General features: G+C 40.2%; 1 protein-coding gene across 1 annotated transcript in view; it reads right to left on the minus strand.

Annotated features, from left to right (window-relative positions):
- Nucleotides 1-266: 266 nt before the first annotated feature.
- Nucleotides 267-16,960, minus strand: part of Atg4a (autophagy related 4A cysteine peptidase) — a 56,532-nt gene continuing 39,838 nt past the window's right edge. The window contains exons 4-13 of the mRNA XM_026402653.2: nt 16,075-16,173; nt 13,588-13,689; nt 13,334-13,406; nt 9,888-9,967; nt 9,085-9,272; nt 8,885-8,963; nt 4,998-5,143; nt 3,818-3,874; nt 2,141-2,249; nt 267-1,332 (exon numbers count right to left, since the gene is read on the minus strand). Coding sequence (XP_026258438.1) covers nt 1,262-1,332; nt 2,141-2,249; nt 3,818-3,874; nt 4,998-5,143; nt 8,885-8,963; nt 9,085-9,272; nt 9,888-9,967; nt 13,334-13,406; nt 13,588-13,689; nt 16,075-16,173 — 1,004 coding nt within the window. The 3' untranslated portion in view covers nt 267-1,261. The remainder of the gene's footprint in view (nt 1,333-2,140; nt 2,250-3,817; nt 3,875-4,997; nt 5,144-8,884; nt 8,964-9,084; nt 9,273-9,887; nt 9,968-13,333; nt 13,407-13,587; nt 13,690-16,074; nt 16,174-16,960) is intronic.

Raw genomic sequence — 16,960 nt, forward strand, 5'->3', positions numbered from 1 at the left:
TCTACAAGAAAAAAGGAAAAACATGGAACCTAAAGAAAGTGAATTGGTTGGTGGTAGTTTCCAAACCCCACTTGCTAGTCTCCTAGGAGACTGTGTTAAGTGTAGGGGTGAAATGCAGAGCCATGTGAAATGCAGAGAATTAATAAGGCAAGGAAAGGAAAACAGGAAGATATTGCAAAGACTTGTGTATACTCACAGCAGAGTGGTTAGCAGAGCTAATTTGATGAATATATATTTTAAAACTTAGTAAGTTACTAGTCTTGAAATGGTTTGGAAATGTATTTAATGCACAGATTGAATGTCACCACATGATTCATTCTTTCTACATATGGCCATCTACCCAAACAGTATAATTCAAACACAATTTATTTTTAATACCTCAAACAAAAACCAACAATTTAAGTGTGTGGCAAGCTACAGCCTGCAGGCCCAGTCCAGCCCTTCACTTGTTTTTGTGAAGTTGTGCTGGCTTACAGCCATGTTCAGTTACATGCATATTGTATAAGGCTGCTTTTGCACCATTGAGTAGTTGTGACAGAAGCCACATGGCCTGCAAACTAAAATACTTACAATCTGGTTCTTTAGAGAAAAAATGTTCTGACCTATGATTTAAGTGATCATGATATGATTTAAAAACAAGTTGACTTTAGACAAAAGTACCAGTAAGGATAGAGAGACGGACCCATCAAATAGCAAGATAACCAAGAAGTGTACATTTGACATACTTTCCTTGACAAATGTGTGGATATATATTACAGTTATTTAAAATACATATTCAAATAATTTGACAAGAACTTTTTCTCCCTGATTCAGTTACTTTATTATTTGAGCGAGAGAACAGATTGCTTCTTATTATTTAGCTCCATAGAGGTCACACCTGAAAGAGTGATGAAGAACAGTGTAACCATCTTTCATCTGCTGGTGCTTGAAGCAAGATGATAGTTGCTGTCTGTCTTCCAAATGTCCTCATTTCAGCTGCTGAAGATTTTCTGTAGCCATGTAAAACAAGCTGAGAAGCAATGAACTCCTCCTAAACTTTCTAGACTCCATGACTGTTCTATTTCTTCCTGGGGAAGGGTTGTTGTCATTATTGTTGTTGTTATTTTTCTGAGAAATGGTAATTGGCTCAGTCATGATTGCTATTGAGTTTGTATGCTGCTGGCATACCAGGCACTTGCTGACTACAAAAGTTTTATATAACAAGTTCATGTTCATGTGGTGCCAGATGGAAGACAGACCTCCAAGTTGAGTTCCTATTATTCTACACACTCAGAATCTCAAAATCTTCCTCCAGGTCAAAGTCCTCCAATTGTTCAGTAGAGTCAATGAATTCTATCAGAATACAGAAATGAGAAAGAAAGAAAGCTTGACACTTGGGTTGATGTGGCCAATCAGTGTGTTACTTGGTGTGATGGCAGATTTTTAAATCACTTTGCTAAAGAAAGGCTGGTCTGGAGGAGACTTACAATTAGGTCTATTGCCAAGGATGAAACATTTTCTATAAAGACTTAAAATAACCAGACTTGTTACTTGTTTTCATAGGCCTGATCACAGTGATCTGGCCGATACTCTGCAAGCCCTGCCAGGTACCTTTTGAATCACCCATGGCTTCTTATTTGCTGTTTCTGAACTAGAGCATGGGTGATTCAAAATCTAGTCATTTTGAATTTGCATAGAACTTTTTACACTGAGTTCATGCTCTTCTTTTGTCATTCTTTGAAATCAGCAAGTATTGGCTCAGCAGAAAATTAAAATAATCGGAAACACTATTCCTTGATCAGCCTAGTTGAGCAGAAATTTTACTGTCCAAAGAAACCTGAGCCACACTTGCTTCTTTCTCATAAAACAAGTGCTATGGCTGGGTGCGGTGGCACATGCCTGTAATTCCAGAGACTCAGGAGGCTGAGACAGTAGGATTGCGAGTTCAAAGTCAGCCTCAGCAAAAGTGAGCTGCTAAGCAACTCAGCAAGACCCTGTCTCTAAATAAAATACAAAATAGGGCTGGGGATGTGGCTCAGTGGTTGAATGCCCCTGAGTTCAACCCCTGGTACCAAAATAAAACAACCAACCAAACAAACAACAACAACAACAAAAAACTATGTGTAGGTCTCCTGACCTAAAGCTCTGAATAAAAGCTTACCTGCCCCAGTGGTTGTCACTTCTGGTTTGGCTGGTGGTATAAAGGGAGGCCAGTGTGATGGATGTTTCTGAACTAATTCAAACATCCTTAAATTTTCCTTTAGAATTTCCTGGGGAAATACAGAAACAGTTGTAAATACTGCAGTCACTATGTTTCTGTCCAGTTGGCAATCTGAGACCCCAAACCCTAAGAGGTTGACAGGTTGGAAAAATGATATAGCAAGTATATATATCATCTACTTGAACCATCTGAAGACCTGAGCCATCTTCAGTTCTAGATACTGTTGGCCTGGCAGGAAGTACCCTGGAGGGAATAGCTCATGAAGCCCTATATGCATTGCCCATGTTCCATTCTAAGGCCAGTAGCCTAGGCCCAGCTCAATTTAGGGGTGAGGTATTCCTGAACTATTGGCTCCAAAGAAATTTTATTTAATCAAAATAAATATGTCCCAAGAAAATATTGGTACATAGTGGCATGGTTTCAGTTGTAATCCAACATTTAAGGTATACATTCTAATTTAAATAGACATGGTCTTATCATAAAATTCTCATTCTTGTTTTTTATTGGTCCTTTTAGTTATGCATGGCAGTAGAATTCATTTTGACATAATTATAAAAGCATAAAATATATCTTGTTCTAATTCAATCCTCGGTACCTCTTCCTCCCCTTTCCTCCCTCAGCCCTATTCCCTTCCTTCTACTCTATTGATCTTTCTGCCATTTACCATAGTTATTTTTAGATTAATTTCTTGTTTAATTGTGATACCAATACAGTTTTGCTACACTCTGAAATATAAGTAATGCTCTGAAAAATAATTTTCTATTATATCTCAGGAAATTATTACTTGTGATTCAGATTCAGTTAAGGACAGTAGTGTTAACTATTCATTCACTGGAGAAGAAAAATATCTTTCCTCCTTATGCTTGCAAAGGCTCTGGACTTCCTCCATCTCTTGAATCATTTGGTTTTGCAGAGAGAACTTCACATCTCCTGCCACCCTTTCCAATGCTTTTTAAATTAACCCCTATGATCTCCCTTCATTTTTCAATAAGCATTTATCAATATCTTTCATCTCTATGGAATGTGTTAGAGGCTGATAATGAGGAAGGAAGAGAAAAAGATTGGAGAGCCAGTGATATCACACAAGATACCAAAAAGAAACAGTAACTTCATGTGGATTTCTGTACATTGTGATTCCTTTAAAAGGTAGCATGTGTATATTTTAAGTAAGAGAGTAAATAGAGGGACAAGCTCTCTAAATCATGATGGAATATATTAAGCTATAAATGGACCACTAAAACAAGTACAAAAGTGCTTTAGGTTTCTTTAACCATCTCAGTGTTATGAATAGAGTAAGGAAGAATTTAGGATTGATCAATGTGAAATTGGCATTTTTAGGTTAAAACAATAGAATGTTAGTTGACTTTCAAATGACTTGTGTGCTTAATGGGATGAAACATTAAATTACAAGTATGTTTGAGACAAAACATACTTTCTTTGGTTTCCCCAAATTTATGCACAAATCTTCATATCTGAAAGATTGTCTGTTGCTTAGTTTCTTTCTTTTACAATAAAATTACATCAGACTAGGTCTATGTTAGTATGAAAAGCAATCTTAAAAAGGGATTAGACTGAAGAGCTTTCATGTTTAAGACTAAGGAAAACAAACATTTTTACCTTCTGAACAAGGCTACACCAGTTATCAAAGTCTTTTTCTTCTTTGCAGAAAAATCCCTTGGGGGAGGGAAAGCAAAAGAACACAACTTAGAATTGCCCTTTGTATTGCAAGAAAAAGGTATTGGCTGAGAATTAGGAGGTGGGTCACCCTCTTGCCCATGTGTATTTCCAGCAAGAGAGGAAGATTGGCTGGGCCTCTCTGTCTCCTAGCCCATTGCCTCACTTAGATGCATACATTGGGATTTGCTTGTTCTCACTCTGTCTCTGTGCTTCTCTAACACTTGCTCTCTCTTTTCCCTGTCCCTCTCCACCCATCCTGTGAGATATTTTAACTTGAAGATCAGTCTCCAAAGCACAGGGTTAATTCTATCACATAAAATGAACAAATATGCACAATTCTAAAGAATGTTCAATTAAACCAGCAAATAGAAGCCAAATAGTACTTTTAGTTAGAGGCAATACTTAATAGGTGGCTTTGGCCTTTAAGGAATGATCTATTAGAATAGACAGAGCCAGCAGTTTCCTTCTCCTCCTCAAAGATATCCCACAGTAGTTAAAGAATAGTTCATTGCAAGAGATAGATTTGTCAGCTCTTAATCACTAGTGTTCTAACGATTGGGTTAACGGGGGAACAGACAGGCCTATAAACCCCTGGCTACTTCACAGGCAGATGCCCCTTCAATGCATGATGACAGCAATCATGCTTCCAGGGAAAACCTGTAATTTCTTGACATGTATGCATCAAGAAATGGACACTGTCCTCCCAGGAGGTGTGCCCCAGCCATACCTATATTATTCCTTGTGCCCATGAGTGATAATTTGATAGAAAAGGACGAAAGGTGATAATACTAATAAGGACACTCGTAGAATACTTGCAGTGTGCCAGGACCTCTACTAAGTGTCTTATGCAATTTGCACCTCATATAACCCTACAAGGAAGAAACTATCGTTTCCCTTGTTTTGTGACAAAAAAGTCCAAAACCCAGTCTATAACTAGGAGGTAGCAGAGCATGAATTCTAACTTGAGCAGTTTGTCTCTGGGGTCCTTTCCTTTCCCATTACATTATGCTGCCTCTCATGGGGGTGGTGAGCCATGCTACCTAACAACCTAAATAACTCCCAGGGAACCAATATGTAACAGGGTGGCATTGTACCCCCTCCCCAACCTTCAGATACTAACCAATGCTACAGAAGGATCCAAGTTCAAGATGTTCATTCTCTGTGGGGGATGCTGGCAATGGAAAGTCTGATCATCAACCATTCCATTCTCTTCAGTGTCAACGAAGGTCTGGGTTGTGTGAGGGTCCAAAAAGATGAGCTCATCACCTGTTTTGAATGAGACATGCTTAACATTTGAATAACCACTGGCTCTGGCCCCACTGCTATCCTTAGGAAAAGGCCCCTTGGTTCTCCTAACCCCTTTCTTGGTGACAATGAGAATGGGATGACAGAAAGCCTGAAGCCAGGGTGAGCATGCTTAAAAGAAGCCACTTGTGCCCAGCTCTAATTATTCAATGAGAAGACTGACCCTAGCATTTACATCTCCTCAAAGTTCAAGTCCAAAATGGAAAGCGACATGTTTGGGAAAAGGTGGGAATGAGAGAGCACAGATGACATGGCAGGCTCTGTGAGCAGCAGTAGCAAAGAAGTGATAGTAGAGTCACCAGGCTCTGAGTCCAGGAGCCATTAGGGAGCTGTCTGCCTCTTTTGGCCTTGGAAAGCATCTCACTCAAGATCATCAGTTCTCAGATCTATGCTTAAGAGAGTGCCTCTGGTAAGGGAACAGGCCTTAGCCTTCAAGAGAAATGCTACCCAGACTGAAGGGGAATTGCTAACTCTGCTGAGGACTGCTAACTCCAGGTCTTGATTTGGTAACAGGTTAGTCATTGTTAGCAAGTAAGTAAATCCTAACAGAAAGCACTATCTTTGCTACATTAACAGCAGTACAGATGCACCTCATGGGAAAACTCACTTGGAGATGCCTGGCCTTTACATACAAGAGAAAATCCACACTACATTCATTTCATTGAAAAAAACCTAGCCCTCAAATGTCCTGGCAGGAGTTTAGGATAATAAAATATCTACTTTGACCTAATAGTTCATCTAATGGTCATCAGCACAGGTCAAATAGGTAAAAGTACCTAAGGCAGCATCTAATCTCACTGGCCAGGCCGGAGCACCATCTGGGTCTCTGTCCTCAATTGTTTCAGTTGATAAGAGACATCTATCTGCAGCAAAAGAATGGGGTGGAGAGGGATGTCCCAAATACCCTTTCTGGTATGGCATCCGGGAATGGGAATGTACATCTATATTCTTCCATTAGTAAAGAATGTATTTTTTGATGTCTGTTGAAAAGTTTAACTTTTCTGTACTGTAAACCAAAGAGAAATCCTTTAACTCTGTGCTAATTTTCTTGTTTTTAAACTGGGGTCATTGGGCCTATGTGAGTTACCTCACAGGATGTTATAAGAACCAGAAGATTTCACCTCTGTGAAATATGTATAATACAATACAAATACAAGGTGATCACAGAAGTATCTTTCTTCAAATCAAAAGAATTCCCCTACAAATATATGGTATCCCCGTCTGAGTTGCTTTATGAAAGTCAAGGTACACATCCTCTAGACCATAGATAGGTGAGATTCATTGTATCAAAATAACCTCAGATCACACTAAAGAGTAACAACCAAGATGTAAAGAAGGAAGCCTAAGACCATAGAAAAGTGAGAGGATAAGGAAGTTGAAGACAAGAAAATAGAAAGGCAAAGCTATGCTATAACCAAACTCTCTGCCACCAGAGTGTTTCCAGTTAAGGTGCTGAGAATAATAACAATGTGTCTGACTAAGCCCAGGACCTTTCCCTATGGGTGGTGTGTGTGTGTGTGTGTGTGTGTGTGCTGTAGTAGTAGTAGTAGTAGTGGTAGTGGTAGTAGTAGTAGAGCTTTACAGGCTGCCTCTTTTCTGATGGTGATTATAAGAGAAGACACTAAAAATCATAAAATAATTATAGAAATTATGTGAAGACTGAATTAAGTTCTCAACTGAGGCCCAGGAAGAAGAAGCAGGCTAGTCAACCATTTACAGAGACAGGGTTAGCTCTGTAAGCATTAGTGCTGTGGTTCTTCAGGTAGCAACCTATGCCCAAGTGCAAAGAACAAACATTCCTTCTCTCTAGGCAGGCAAGACCTGACAACCAGAATCTCATTCAAGGTGGCCAGGGCCTCCCACATAGAGCTTTTCCCAGCTTCTCACCATGCAGGGGGCCACTAGGGAAGCAATGAAGTGTGGTAGGCAGAGATGACCCAACTGGGATGGAATCCTGGCTTCACAATGCTTTCTAGCTAGGTGACCTTGAGAAATAACTCTTTTAATTACATAACATAGAAGATGAAAATGACATTCTCTACCCTATGGGGATGTTTTGCAAACAGTGACAAGAAAAAAATCTATATGTGTTCAGTACAGATACAACTTTTTACCAAATATTTTTGATCCCCGGGTTGGTCAAATCCACATATGAGGAACCCACAAATTTGGAGGGCTGACTATATATTTTTGAAATATTTTATTTGACAGGAACCTAAAAGCTTAGAAACAGAGAGCATCTTAAACTTACATAATTCCAAATACTGGATTTCATACTTAGAAAAATAGAAGCCACCAGGGGCTCCAGACTTTCCATTATGCTGTAGTTCTTGGGCTTTACCAGTAGATGGCAGCATTGGAAAGAGCAGAGGCAGCTGCTTAGCAACCACCCTCTAGAGGAAGCCAGGAATAACAGAGGAGTTGGGATGAAGCCACCTTTCACTAAGAGTATACTATCTACGTGCTTGGCTCTTTTCTGAAGGCTTTACTGCGACATGACCTAATGGTGAGTCAGGCATTAGCTTATTTCACATAAGAACCTGAGACTGAAAAAGTTGATATCCTCTCCCTATAGTCATACAGCTAACAAGTAGGCGACTTATGTGTAACGTTAGGTATGTCTGCCTGTTGCCATCCCACCAAACCTTCCAAAATCTCTGAAGACACAGGTTGGGGAGGATGATCAAGGCCATCTCCACCATGTCCTATACACATCCCTTCATGTCATTCCCTTATAACTACTCTAGCTCTCCTTGCCTGGTGGCCAATCTAACTTCATAACTTCCTTGAAGCCCATTCTCTAAGCACTCTATTCCTGCCAAAGGCATCCTGTGCCAAATTCCCCTGGATGTATGGCTTCCCTGCTTATGGTCTTCAGCACTAACTGGGTATCTGGGCCCTGAGTACTCAAACCATGGTCTATGGACCAGCACCATTGTACCACCTAGTTAAAAAGTAAATCTTAGGCTCTGCCCCACACATACTGACTCTGCATTCTACTAGCTTCTTACAGTAACCTGGGTACATTCAAGTTTAAAAGGCACTGGGCTAGCTCATTTTGTGTGATCAGAGCCTTAAATGTCTTTTGCCACAGATAGTAAGGAAGATGCCTAGGTCTCCAGAGGTGTTAATCTATGCAGGAAATTCCAGGCTGCTCAGTTAAGATCCACATTAGGAGATTAGTGGTTTTAAGGCTTAGCTCTCACTATTGGGAAAGAGAAACTTCCATATTTGTCACCTCTAATTTCCACCCTGGCATGACTCTGAACATTGAATAAGCAAGCCCAGCTATGGAAGCATGGGAAGCCAGAGAATGTACCGCCTAACCTGATTGCCTGAACCTCCATAAGAAGGAGATCAACAAAGCTAGGGGACAGAAACCTCACTGCCCTGGGTTCCACAGGCAGGAAAGAGATGTTCTGGAGCAATATTGTGACCTTGGGGCAATCCCATGAGAAATTGAAACCATTTTATCAAGAGGAAAATATGGAGGTACTGAAAAGGAACCTGCTTTCCATCAGGCATAAGGCAGCATTACCCTTTGTAGGTCAGGCTAAACCCAGAAGGAGCTGACCAGAGGTCAGAATATCCCTGAGCTAGATGGGGGCCCACTTACTGGAACTGCCTGGTCTCCCATGCACACCTTCACCCCATACCCTCCCCTAACCCATGATGACTTACTTGCGATTCATCCTTTCTTACCTAAGAATCCTATGAAATAATAGGCGTTATTTGGCTTTCCTCCTAATGCCCCTAAAGACTGTGGCATCTTAAAACACTCCTAGAGGGAAAGAGAATGCAAGATTCTCAACTCACTTGTGGACTGCTGCTCACGGATCTCTGTGCTGACATGGCGGTGTGATGGGCAGGAAGCAATGGGCTTGGGGAAAGAAGCAACTTACTTTGAACGCGTCTACATACACAGGATTTATTTGGTTTATGCCCAGGCGAAGGGGCACAATGAGCAGCAGGGGTTTCCAGGCTAGGCTGAAGGCAGAGGTGCCTTTACTGTGGTTTGAAGCAGTCAGAGAATCAGAGATGCTTTCATCAGCTGTGTCAACACTCAAGGGTAGGACACAGCACATTTTTTCTAGAAACAAAAGGCAAGAGAGCTGGGTGAGTAAGAAGTATCTAGCCCTAGGAGATACTACAAAGGTAAAACTAACAGGGACCTCACATGCTCCCTATCTTGCCTGGAAGGCCCCCACCCCAGCCACCAGAGCCCAGCTGGCCCTATTTCCTATAGGAAGCCTAAGCCATTCCTTTAGCTTCATGATCTTCTTGCTGGCCCATGAGCACTTGCTTAGCTCAGTACAGGTATTTTGGGCTCATGGAAAGAATCTCATTTCTCAACTAGCCTGCAAGTCTTGACAGGGACTTTGTCTTTGGGTTTCTCTAAATCCCATGGCAGGGTACACAGGCTTGGACAAGGGTTGGCCTCCATGAGACATCTACTGGTAGTTTAACAGATTATACAGAGTTTGGTTATCCTGCAGGGAAGGGAACTGATACTTCTTTGAGAGGCAGCAAAACCCCCTAATGTTTTTCTCCCATTAAGAAGGCTAAAAAGAAAGAGAAGCAGAGCCCTGTGTTTCTCTAGGGCCCCCTGTCTGGCAGAACAGGCCAGAGAACCCCAGATTTTCAAATGGTGAAGAACAAACTCATCACCCACCAACCAGGAAGGTAAACAGGCTAGGGAACTCACTGATATCTTCAATGACCACTGTGTTATCCATTGAAACATAAACAGCCAAGGAATTCCACTCATCAAATAAAGCAAGTTTTCTGCAAAGGAACACATAATGAGTCACAATTGGGGGAATGGAAATAGTAGGAAACAGTACAATTTATGCCCAGTGTTTCTGATGTCACCAGAGAGGCTGGTGTTTGGGTTATCTCTGGCTCCTTTGAAAGAGCTCTGGAACATTCCATGTCTAGGGACTATATTTGAATCTCAGAAAGAAGACTCCACTTCCCAGCATGGAAACATCTATCTCATAAACGATGGTACTCCTACTGAGTGAAAAAGAAAAGTTACCTATGTATCTGACCCCTGAATCCCAAGAGATTTTGTTTCCTTAAATAAAGACATTCTGACTGACACCTTGTCTTAAAAAAAAGAGGAAATAATATTGTCATTATATATATATAGGACTTGGGTGTAGGTCAGTGGTAGAGCACTTGCACAGCATGCACAAGGTCCTGGGTTCTATCCCAGCACTATATATATATATATATATATATATATATATATATATATATATATATATATATATATTTGCGGGGGAGCATAGATAATATGCATAATGAGTCTCAGGAAAGAAAGAGAGAGAAAGGGGGAGAGAGGAGGGGAGAGAATGAGAATGAGAGAGAAAGATGCATTCTTATTTCCTTCCCAGCTACATTGAGAACCCTATTTAAAGAAACTTAGACCACATATGACTCAAGTGTGTGGGCCTTACTAGTCAGTGGCTGAAGAGAGACAGTGTCAAACTGCATGACATCAGGGCAGATTACTAAGAAAACCCTTTTAAAGGAGAGATTAGCTGAGGCTGAAGTAAATCACCCTTCCCATTTTCCCCTTACCTTCTTCCCTTGCCAGTTTGAGAAAAGACATGTTTAACTTGGCTGCTTCTGGGTTATATGAGTAAAGTCCAGTCTCATTGGACAAAAGAAAAAAAAAAAACATTCTCTCTATCAAAGCAGCTCCCAGGAAGAAGTTAATTAACATTACACCTGTATTGCATTCATTTTAGTTTTTTACTTATTTTAATTGGTATATTATAATTATACATAATAGTGGGATTCATTATGTCATATTTGTACATATTACATTCACTTTAATGCATTATATTTTCCCATAATAATAAAAATGATGATGATGATGGTATGAGACATTCCTCAACTTATGATGGTTTGACCTAAAACTTTTTGACTTTACTGTGGTGCAAAAGCAATACACACTGAGTATCAGGATCTTTCCCCAGTTTAGGGATATACCACCCAATACTCTCTGTTGTTGTTGTTGTTGTTGTAATAATAATAATAATTATTATTATTATTATTTTAGTACTAGGGATTGAATCCATGGGTACTTAACCACTGAGCCACATCCCCAGCCTCTCTTATTTTTTGTTTTGAGACAGGATCTTGCTAAGTTGCTCCTAGCCTTGCTAAATTGCTGAGCCTAGCTTCAAACTTGTGATCCTCCTGCCTCAGCCTCCTGAGTCACTGGGATTATAGGCATGCAGCACTATGCCTGGTGCATCTGATACTCTCCTGTAATGGTGGGCAGTAGCAGTGAGCCGCAGCTCCTAGTCAGCCACAGGATCACAAGGGAAACAGCCCATACTCTACAATGGACCATATTACTAAGCTGTAATGTTCAGTAACTTAGATATATTCAATGTAATTTCAACTCATGATATCTTCAACTTACAACAGGTTTATCAGGCAGTAATTCCAGGAACATCCATATTGTTGTTAATGACAACAACCACAATAGTCAGAGCCCACATAAATTATGTGGGCTAAATTATGTGCTTCCATTTGTTTACTGTTAGGAACCTCAAAATTCAGAAGAAAGAAGGAAATTCTAAGGGAAGTAATTTAAAAATCAGGTTCTAGGCTCAGCATAGTAGTTCTAACCTTCTACACTTTCTGCCCGGGGTTCCTAGAGCAGTTCCTGAAACACTGCCAGTTCCTTGCTCAGCAGAGTCAATGATACCCAAATGACACTCTTGACTAAGGCAAAAATGTGGTTTCCTGTTAGGAAAATTACATTATAAGTTTTCCTTCAATCCCGAGAAAGCCCAGACTGCTCCCAACACATGCATATTTCCAAAGCAGTTTAGTTAATTACTTAGTAATGGAATAATTGCTAATAATTGAAACAGGTCCCCTTCTGTACTTTACATGGAGTAGGCCCTGCCATAATGCCCAGGAACTGAAATACACTGTACCAAAGGAAGCCTGATAGTTTCATTCTTCTCCTCCCTAAATCTGGCCCCAAATTCTAGCTGCCATTTTCATTCATTCATCAAGCATTTATTGAGTATTTATGTGTGCCATGAAGTTTTATGTGCTAGAGTTACAGAGTGAACAAGAAAAATCTAGCTTCTGCCCTGAGTTTTCATTAACAAACTGTCAGGAAGGAAGGAGGGACAAGAAGAAAGGGGCCTGCGCGGTATAGGAACATCAGATGCCCCATTAACTTCTGAAAAGCTGAACCTGACTTTTCCTGTTACATTTGGAGACAAATTCTGGAATTTAACAGGATAACTGCAAAAAGTACCACACTGGGCTACCTTGAGTCAGCTAAGAGATGACAAACGGGTGAGGAATTCCAAGACAAACCCTAGGGGTTCCTCTCCTTCAATAGGCAGTGAGTTCCCTAGTTCATTTCAGCACTTAATGGTAGGAGACCTTCAATGATACACAAAATTATAAGAGGTTGTGAGGGGCAAGGGGGAGGGGAAAAAGGGGAGAGAATTGAACAACAGCAGAGGAGGTAGAGAGGGAAGATGGGAGGGGAGGGGAGGGGTGATAGTAGGGGATAGGAAAGGTAGCAGAATACAACAGTCACTAATATGCCATTATGTAAAAATGTGAGTGTGTAACAGATGTGATTCTGCAATCTGTATTTGGGGTAAAATTGGGAGTTCAAAACCCAATTGAGTCAAATGTATGAAAGATGATATGTCATGAGCTCTGTAATGTTTTGAACAATCAATAAAAAAAAACATAAGAAAGGCACCAGTAAATGTTAAATGAATTAATTAATGGATTTTTAAATTATGGGGGGGTCCATTTCTTGCTTAGACTGGCTAAGCCTCTACTATTTAATCCTTTTCACTTCAAAGGACCCCCAGGCTAATAACTCCCTGGCACAAGCACATCAATCTGTAGGATGAGCTACTGAATAAATCCTGGGGTAAAGCCATATGTACTGATACAGTAGATACAACTCTGTTAAGCCAAGATAGAGGTCCACATGTATACATTTCAAAGAACTGTCTGAGCAAAATAGTACAGGTGTTTGATGGCTTAGTGGGAATGCAAGAATACTTAGGTTGATGGAAGGTTTAGTTGGCTGGAGGGGGGAAGCATAGGAAATGGTAAAATAGGCAAATGCTAGACTCTTTTACTTACTTTAACACCTGTGCAACTGTGTTTGGTCCAAACCATTCGCCAATTGATTTCCCTTCTCCTACACCCATTTGTGCTGTTTTTATGTGGAAAAAATTGACATGTTAGCAAAATAACTTCCAATGAGCCACAAACTCCTAAATGTTTGCATAAATAATTAAGCAGATGGACAACTTATAAGAGTCACTTATATAAGGCAGAAAAAGAAAAAGATCAGGTATAGGTATTCCTTTCAAACCACTAATTAAGGATCTTACCCATTTGATGGATAGAATAGCAACAGTCTTTTCTATCTAAGAAGCACTGTAGAATCCGTTGGTATTCTTTGGGTTGTTCTTTTTGTTTCTCCCAGTTCCAGTCTTTTGAAGGAAAAAAAGAGCTAAAATCATTATTGTAACTGTTTTTTACCTCTTAGCACTCCTATTGTAACTACAAAGTAGAAGGAAAATAAAGGTATAACATCTAGAAGACAGGAATGATGGAGTTAGAATATTCCTAAGTATCTTTCATCTGGATGATAAAGACATCTGGAAACTGACTACTTTTCAAAGACTCAGTGGATATAAAGCAAAAGCCAAATAAGTAGTTGACCAAGAATTTGACTTAATTCAACGACTGGAGCTAGAAAGATATTATATAAAAATGGCATCACCAAAGGTCTTTCTGGCCAGCTATTGTAAATAGGAAGTCAACAAAAAATTGGCAGTGTATCCCTGAATAACCCAAATGCCATAATATCTCAGCTCCAAATGGACAGCAATGGCTTTTCCCTTACATTCTGGCAGCATCACCAAAAGGGTCTCACAGAAGGCTAGGGATGGGGTCTATTCTGACATGTAGCAGTTTACAGGGAAAGATACATAATTCACAGCTAAGGAAATTTTTAAAAAATTGCATGCTTCCATTTTTACAACACCTTTTAAAAAGTCCGGGCTGAGCTTTGAAAAAAAAAAAATACCTTTGGTATCAGGTGTTTGAGGCTTTCATAAGACCACAGCCAAAATCACTGCAGATGTAGGGATTCCATCTGTGCCTTAGGAACAGCCCCCCAAATCCTACATAGGCCACTTAGAACTTACTGATGACAATTGCAGAAATGCTATTTAATCAAAGCTATGGACAGGATGCACTACTCCCATTCTCTCCGTTCTAGGAATTCTGTCTAATGGGACAGATTTCTGAGGCTTAGTTTATGTTCAAGACATAAATTTCTCTCCTGAGGTTTTAGAGAGAGCCTGAATTAATGGCTAAAATGCACTTGAAGCCAAAGGCCATTATCTTTAGACTCTTCAGTTCCCTTTTGCTTCTGATGTTTCTAAAACCAAAGTCTTAAACTTCAGATCCAGCACATCCTTCAAAAGGTGAACCACATCCAATTTTTTCTCATAAGCTACTGAATTGTCTAAGTCTGGGGAAATCCTGATTAGCTGGCTGCTAAGTACCATTAAATATTTGCTGATGACAGTGTAAGTGAACACTGCCTCTCCATTTTAAAGTGACTGAAGAAGAATCAATCCAAAAGACTTCTTTACAAAGTTACATATTTTAATTCACCTTAACTACAAGGTTGCTTTCCAAATGTTTCCTACTACTTGCTTTTATATTGCAATGACTGAGACTGCTGACTGTGGCTGTTCCCCATTTCCAAAATTCACTTCCAGAAAAAGTTATCTCGAAGTGTTTTATAAGTGAGAAAAACTTAAATAATAAGAAGTGATCTGTATCAAGAATATGTGTACAGTAGAGAAATCACTGGACAAGGAGTCAGAAGATCTGCATTCTATCCCCCATCTATGTATGGTCCCTTCCTGTTTGACCTTGAGCAAATCACCTCACCTCCATGAGCCTGTTTCCTCATCTGTAAAATAGAAATTATGATACTATCAGTGACACAGGATGTCCTAAAGCCTGAAAAAAATGGCAATATGCCTAAAAACCTCCCCAGCCCTTTGCTGATCCTCTCTGAAAACTGTAGCAGGATCTTTGAGCTTGTATAGGTGGGGAACAGGAGCGAAGTTTCCATACCTTAATTAGCAACAGCCAATGAATTCAGCAGCCCAATCTCATCCAAAATGTCCTTTCACTCTCTCTTCCCAAAGTCTAAATGGACTTTCACCCAAGTGCCTGAACTGGCATCCAGCCAGAGTCATCCTCCAGATGCCCACAGGGAAGCACACACAATGTCTTAAAAAAAGCAAGACTCAAGAGTTCCAACAATGGTTACCCGAAGGTTCTTCATTAATGAAGCTTGCTCCTGAGGAAGCTAATGTAAGGATTCCTTCATCATCAAATGGACATCCTCAGTGAACCAAAAACGAAAATAGCACCAGCTCCCTCATTAGGCATTTCCTTTAGGTCACTTCCATCCTTCATCAGATGGGTATTTTAAATAAGGTCAAGAAACAGACTTACCACCACACCCTTCTTCCTGCTCCCTTTGTTATCTGGTATTTTTAAACAATAGCAAAGATGGAAACTCCAAATGACACACCTGCCTCAATGCTCAATTCTGTCCCAGGAAAATAACCCTCTGGCTTGATGAGTCACAAGGAAATGCCAGTGTTTCCTTCTTATGAAGGACCTCATTCACTTGTCAGCCCCACCTCTTGAGTTTGCAGAGAGCAATTTTAGAGCCTGCAGCTTTGTTACTGAGTATTCCTAAAGCTGAGTATTAATGTTAAACCAATAGCAGCAAGTGATACTACAGAGTTCTCTGAAGCAGTTTATAGAAAAATGGAACTCACCCCTTCCTAAGTGTCTACAGATAAGGGCTTGAGCCAGCATCATCTGTCCACAGCGCAGCATACATCCCCAGCCAGCATCTGATGATGGGCCTGTTCCCCCTGTTGGCAAGATGGATGAGCGTGACTTATGAATGGGTTCCTTAAATTGCCCTTTCCTGAGGCATCAGCATATCTGGGACTCACACAAGACAGGCATTCTTTGAAAACAGAGGCAAGAGATATACTGGGATCAAACAGGATTTGGGTACAGGGTTGGAAATTGAAATAACAATGCTGAATCAATCAAAATGGGTTCTGTGGCCAAAGACAAAACAAACAAATGAACTAAACCTGCCCTTTGGATTTTCTGCTTGGAGACATCTAGGTATGCATGCAATTTTGATAGGTGACTGTACTGAAATGTATGACTAGCAACAGTTAGTCCATTCAATGTCATCACTCGCCAGACCAAACTGCCCTGCACAGCTCATTTGCATGGCTCTGAACTTCTCAGAGAAGCCAGTGTTGCCTTAGTTTAAGAACAAATACTATGAGAGGTAGTCATCAAAATGGCCCATGAGATTCGGAAGGCTCTTAATTATTATAAATAAATATTATGAAGATCTCAACAACAAAGACAATTTAATATAGAGGAAAGAGCCCTAGGTTAGGCATTAGAAGACCAGTCTAGTTATATATCCAAGTCTCATTTATAGACTGGGGATAATAGTACATACTCTGTGTACATACTATATAGGTGTCGTGAGACTTAAATGAATGTGTGCTAGAACCCATGCAGGATGATACAAACACTTGAAGTTATGAGAATAGTCATAATATAAAACAATAAGACAAGTGGGCCAAGGTTTCCTTTTGTTGTAAGGACTGAAAGAAATTTGCTAAAGTA

This window comes from Urocitellus parryii, chromosome X, assembly GCF_045843805.1.
Source record: "Urocitellus parryii isolate mUroPar1 chromosome X, mUroPar1.hap1, whole genome shotgun sequence".
Lineage (NCBI taxonomy): Eukaryota > Metazoa > Chordata > Mammalia > Rodentia > Sciuridae > Urocitellus > Urocitellus parryii.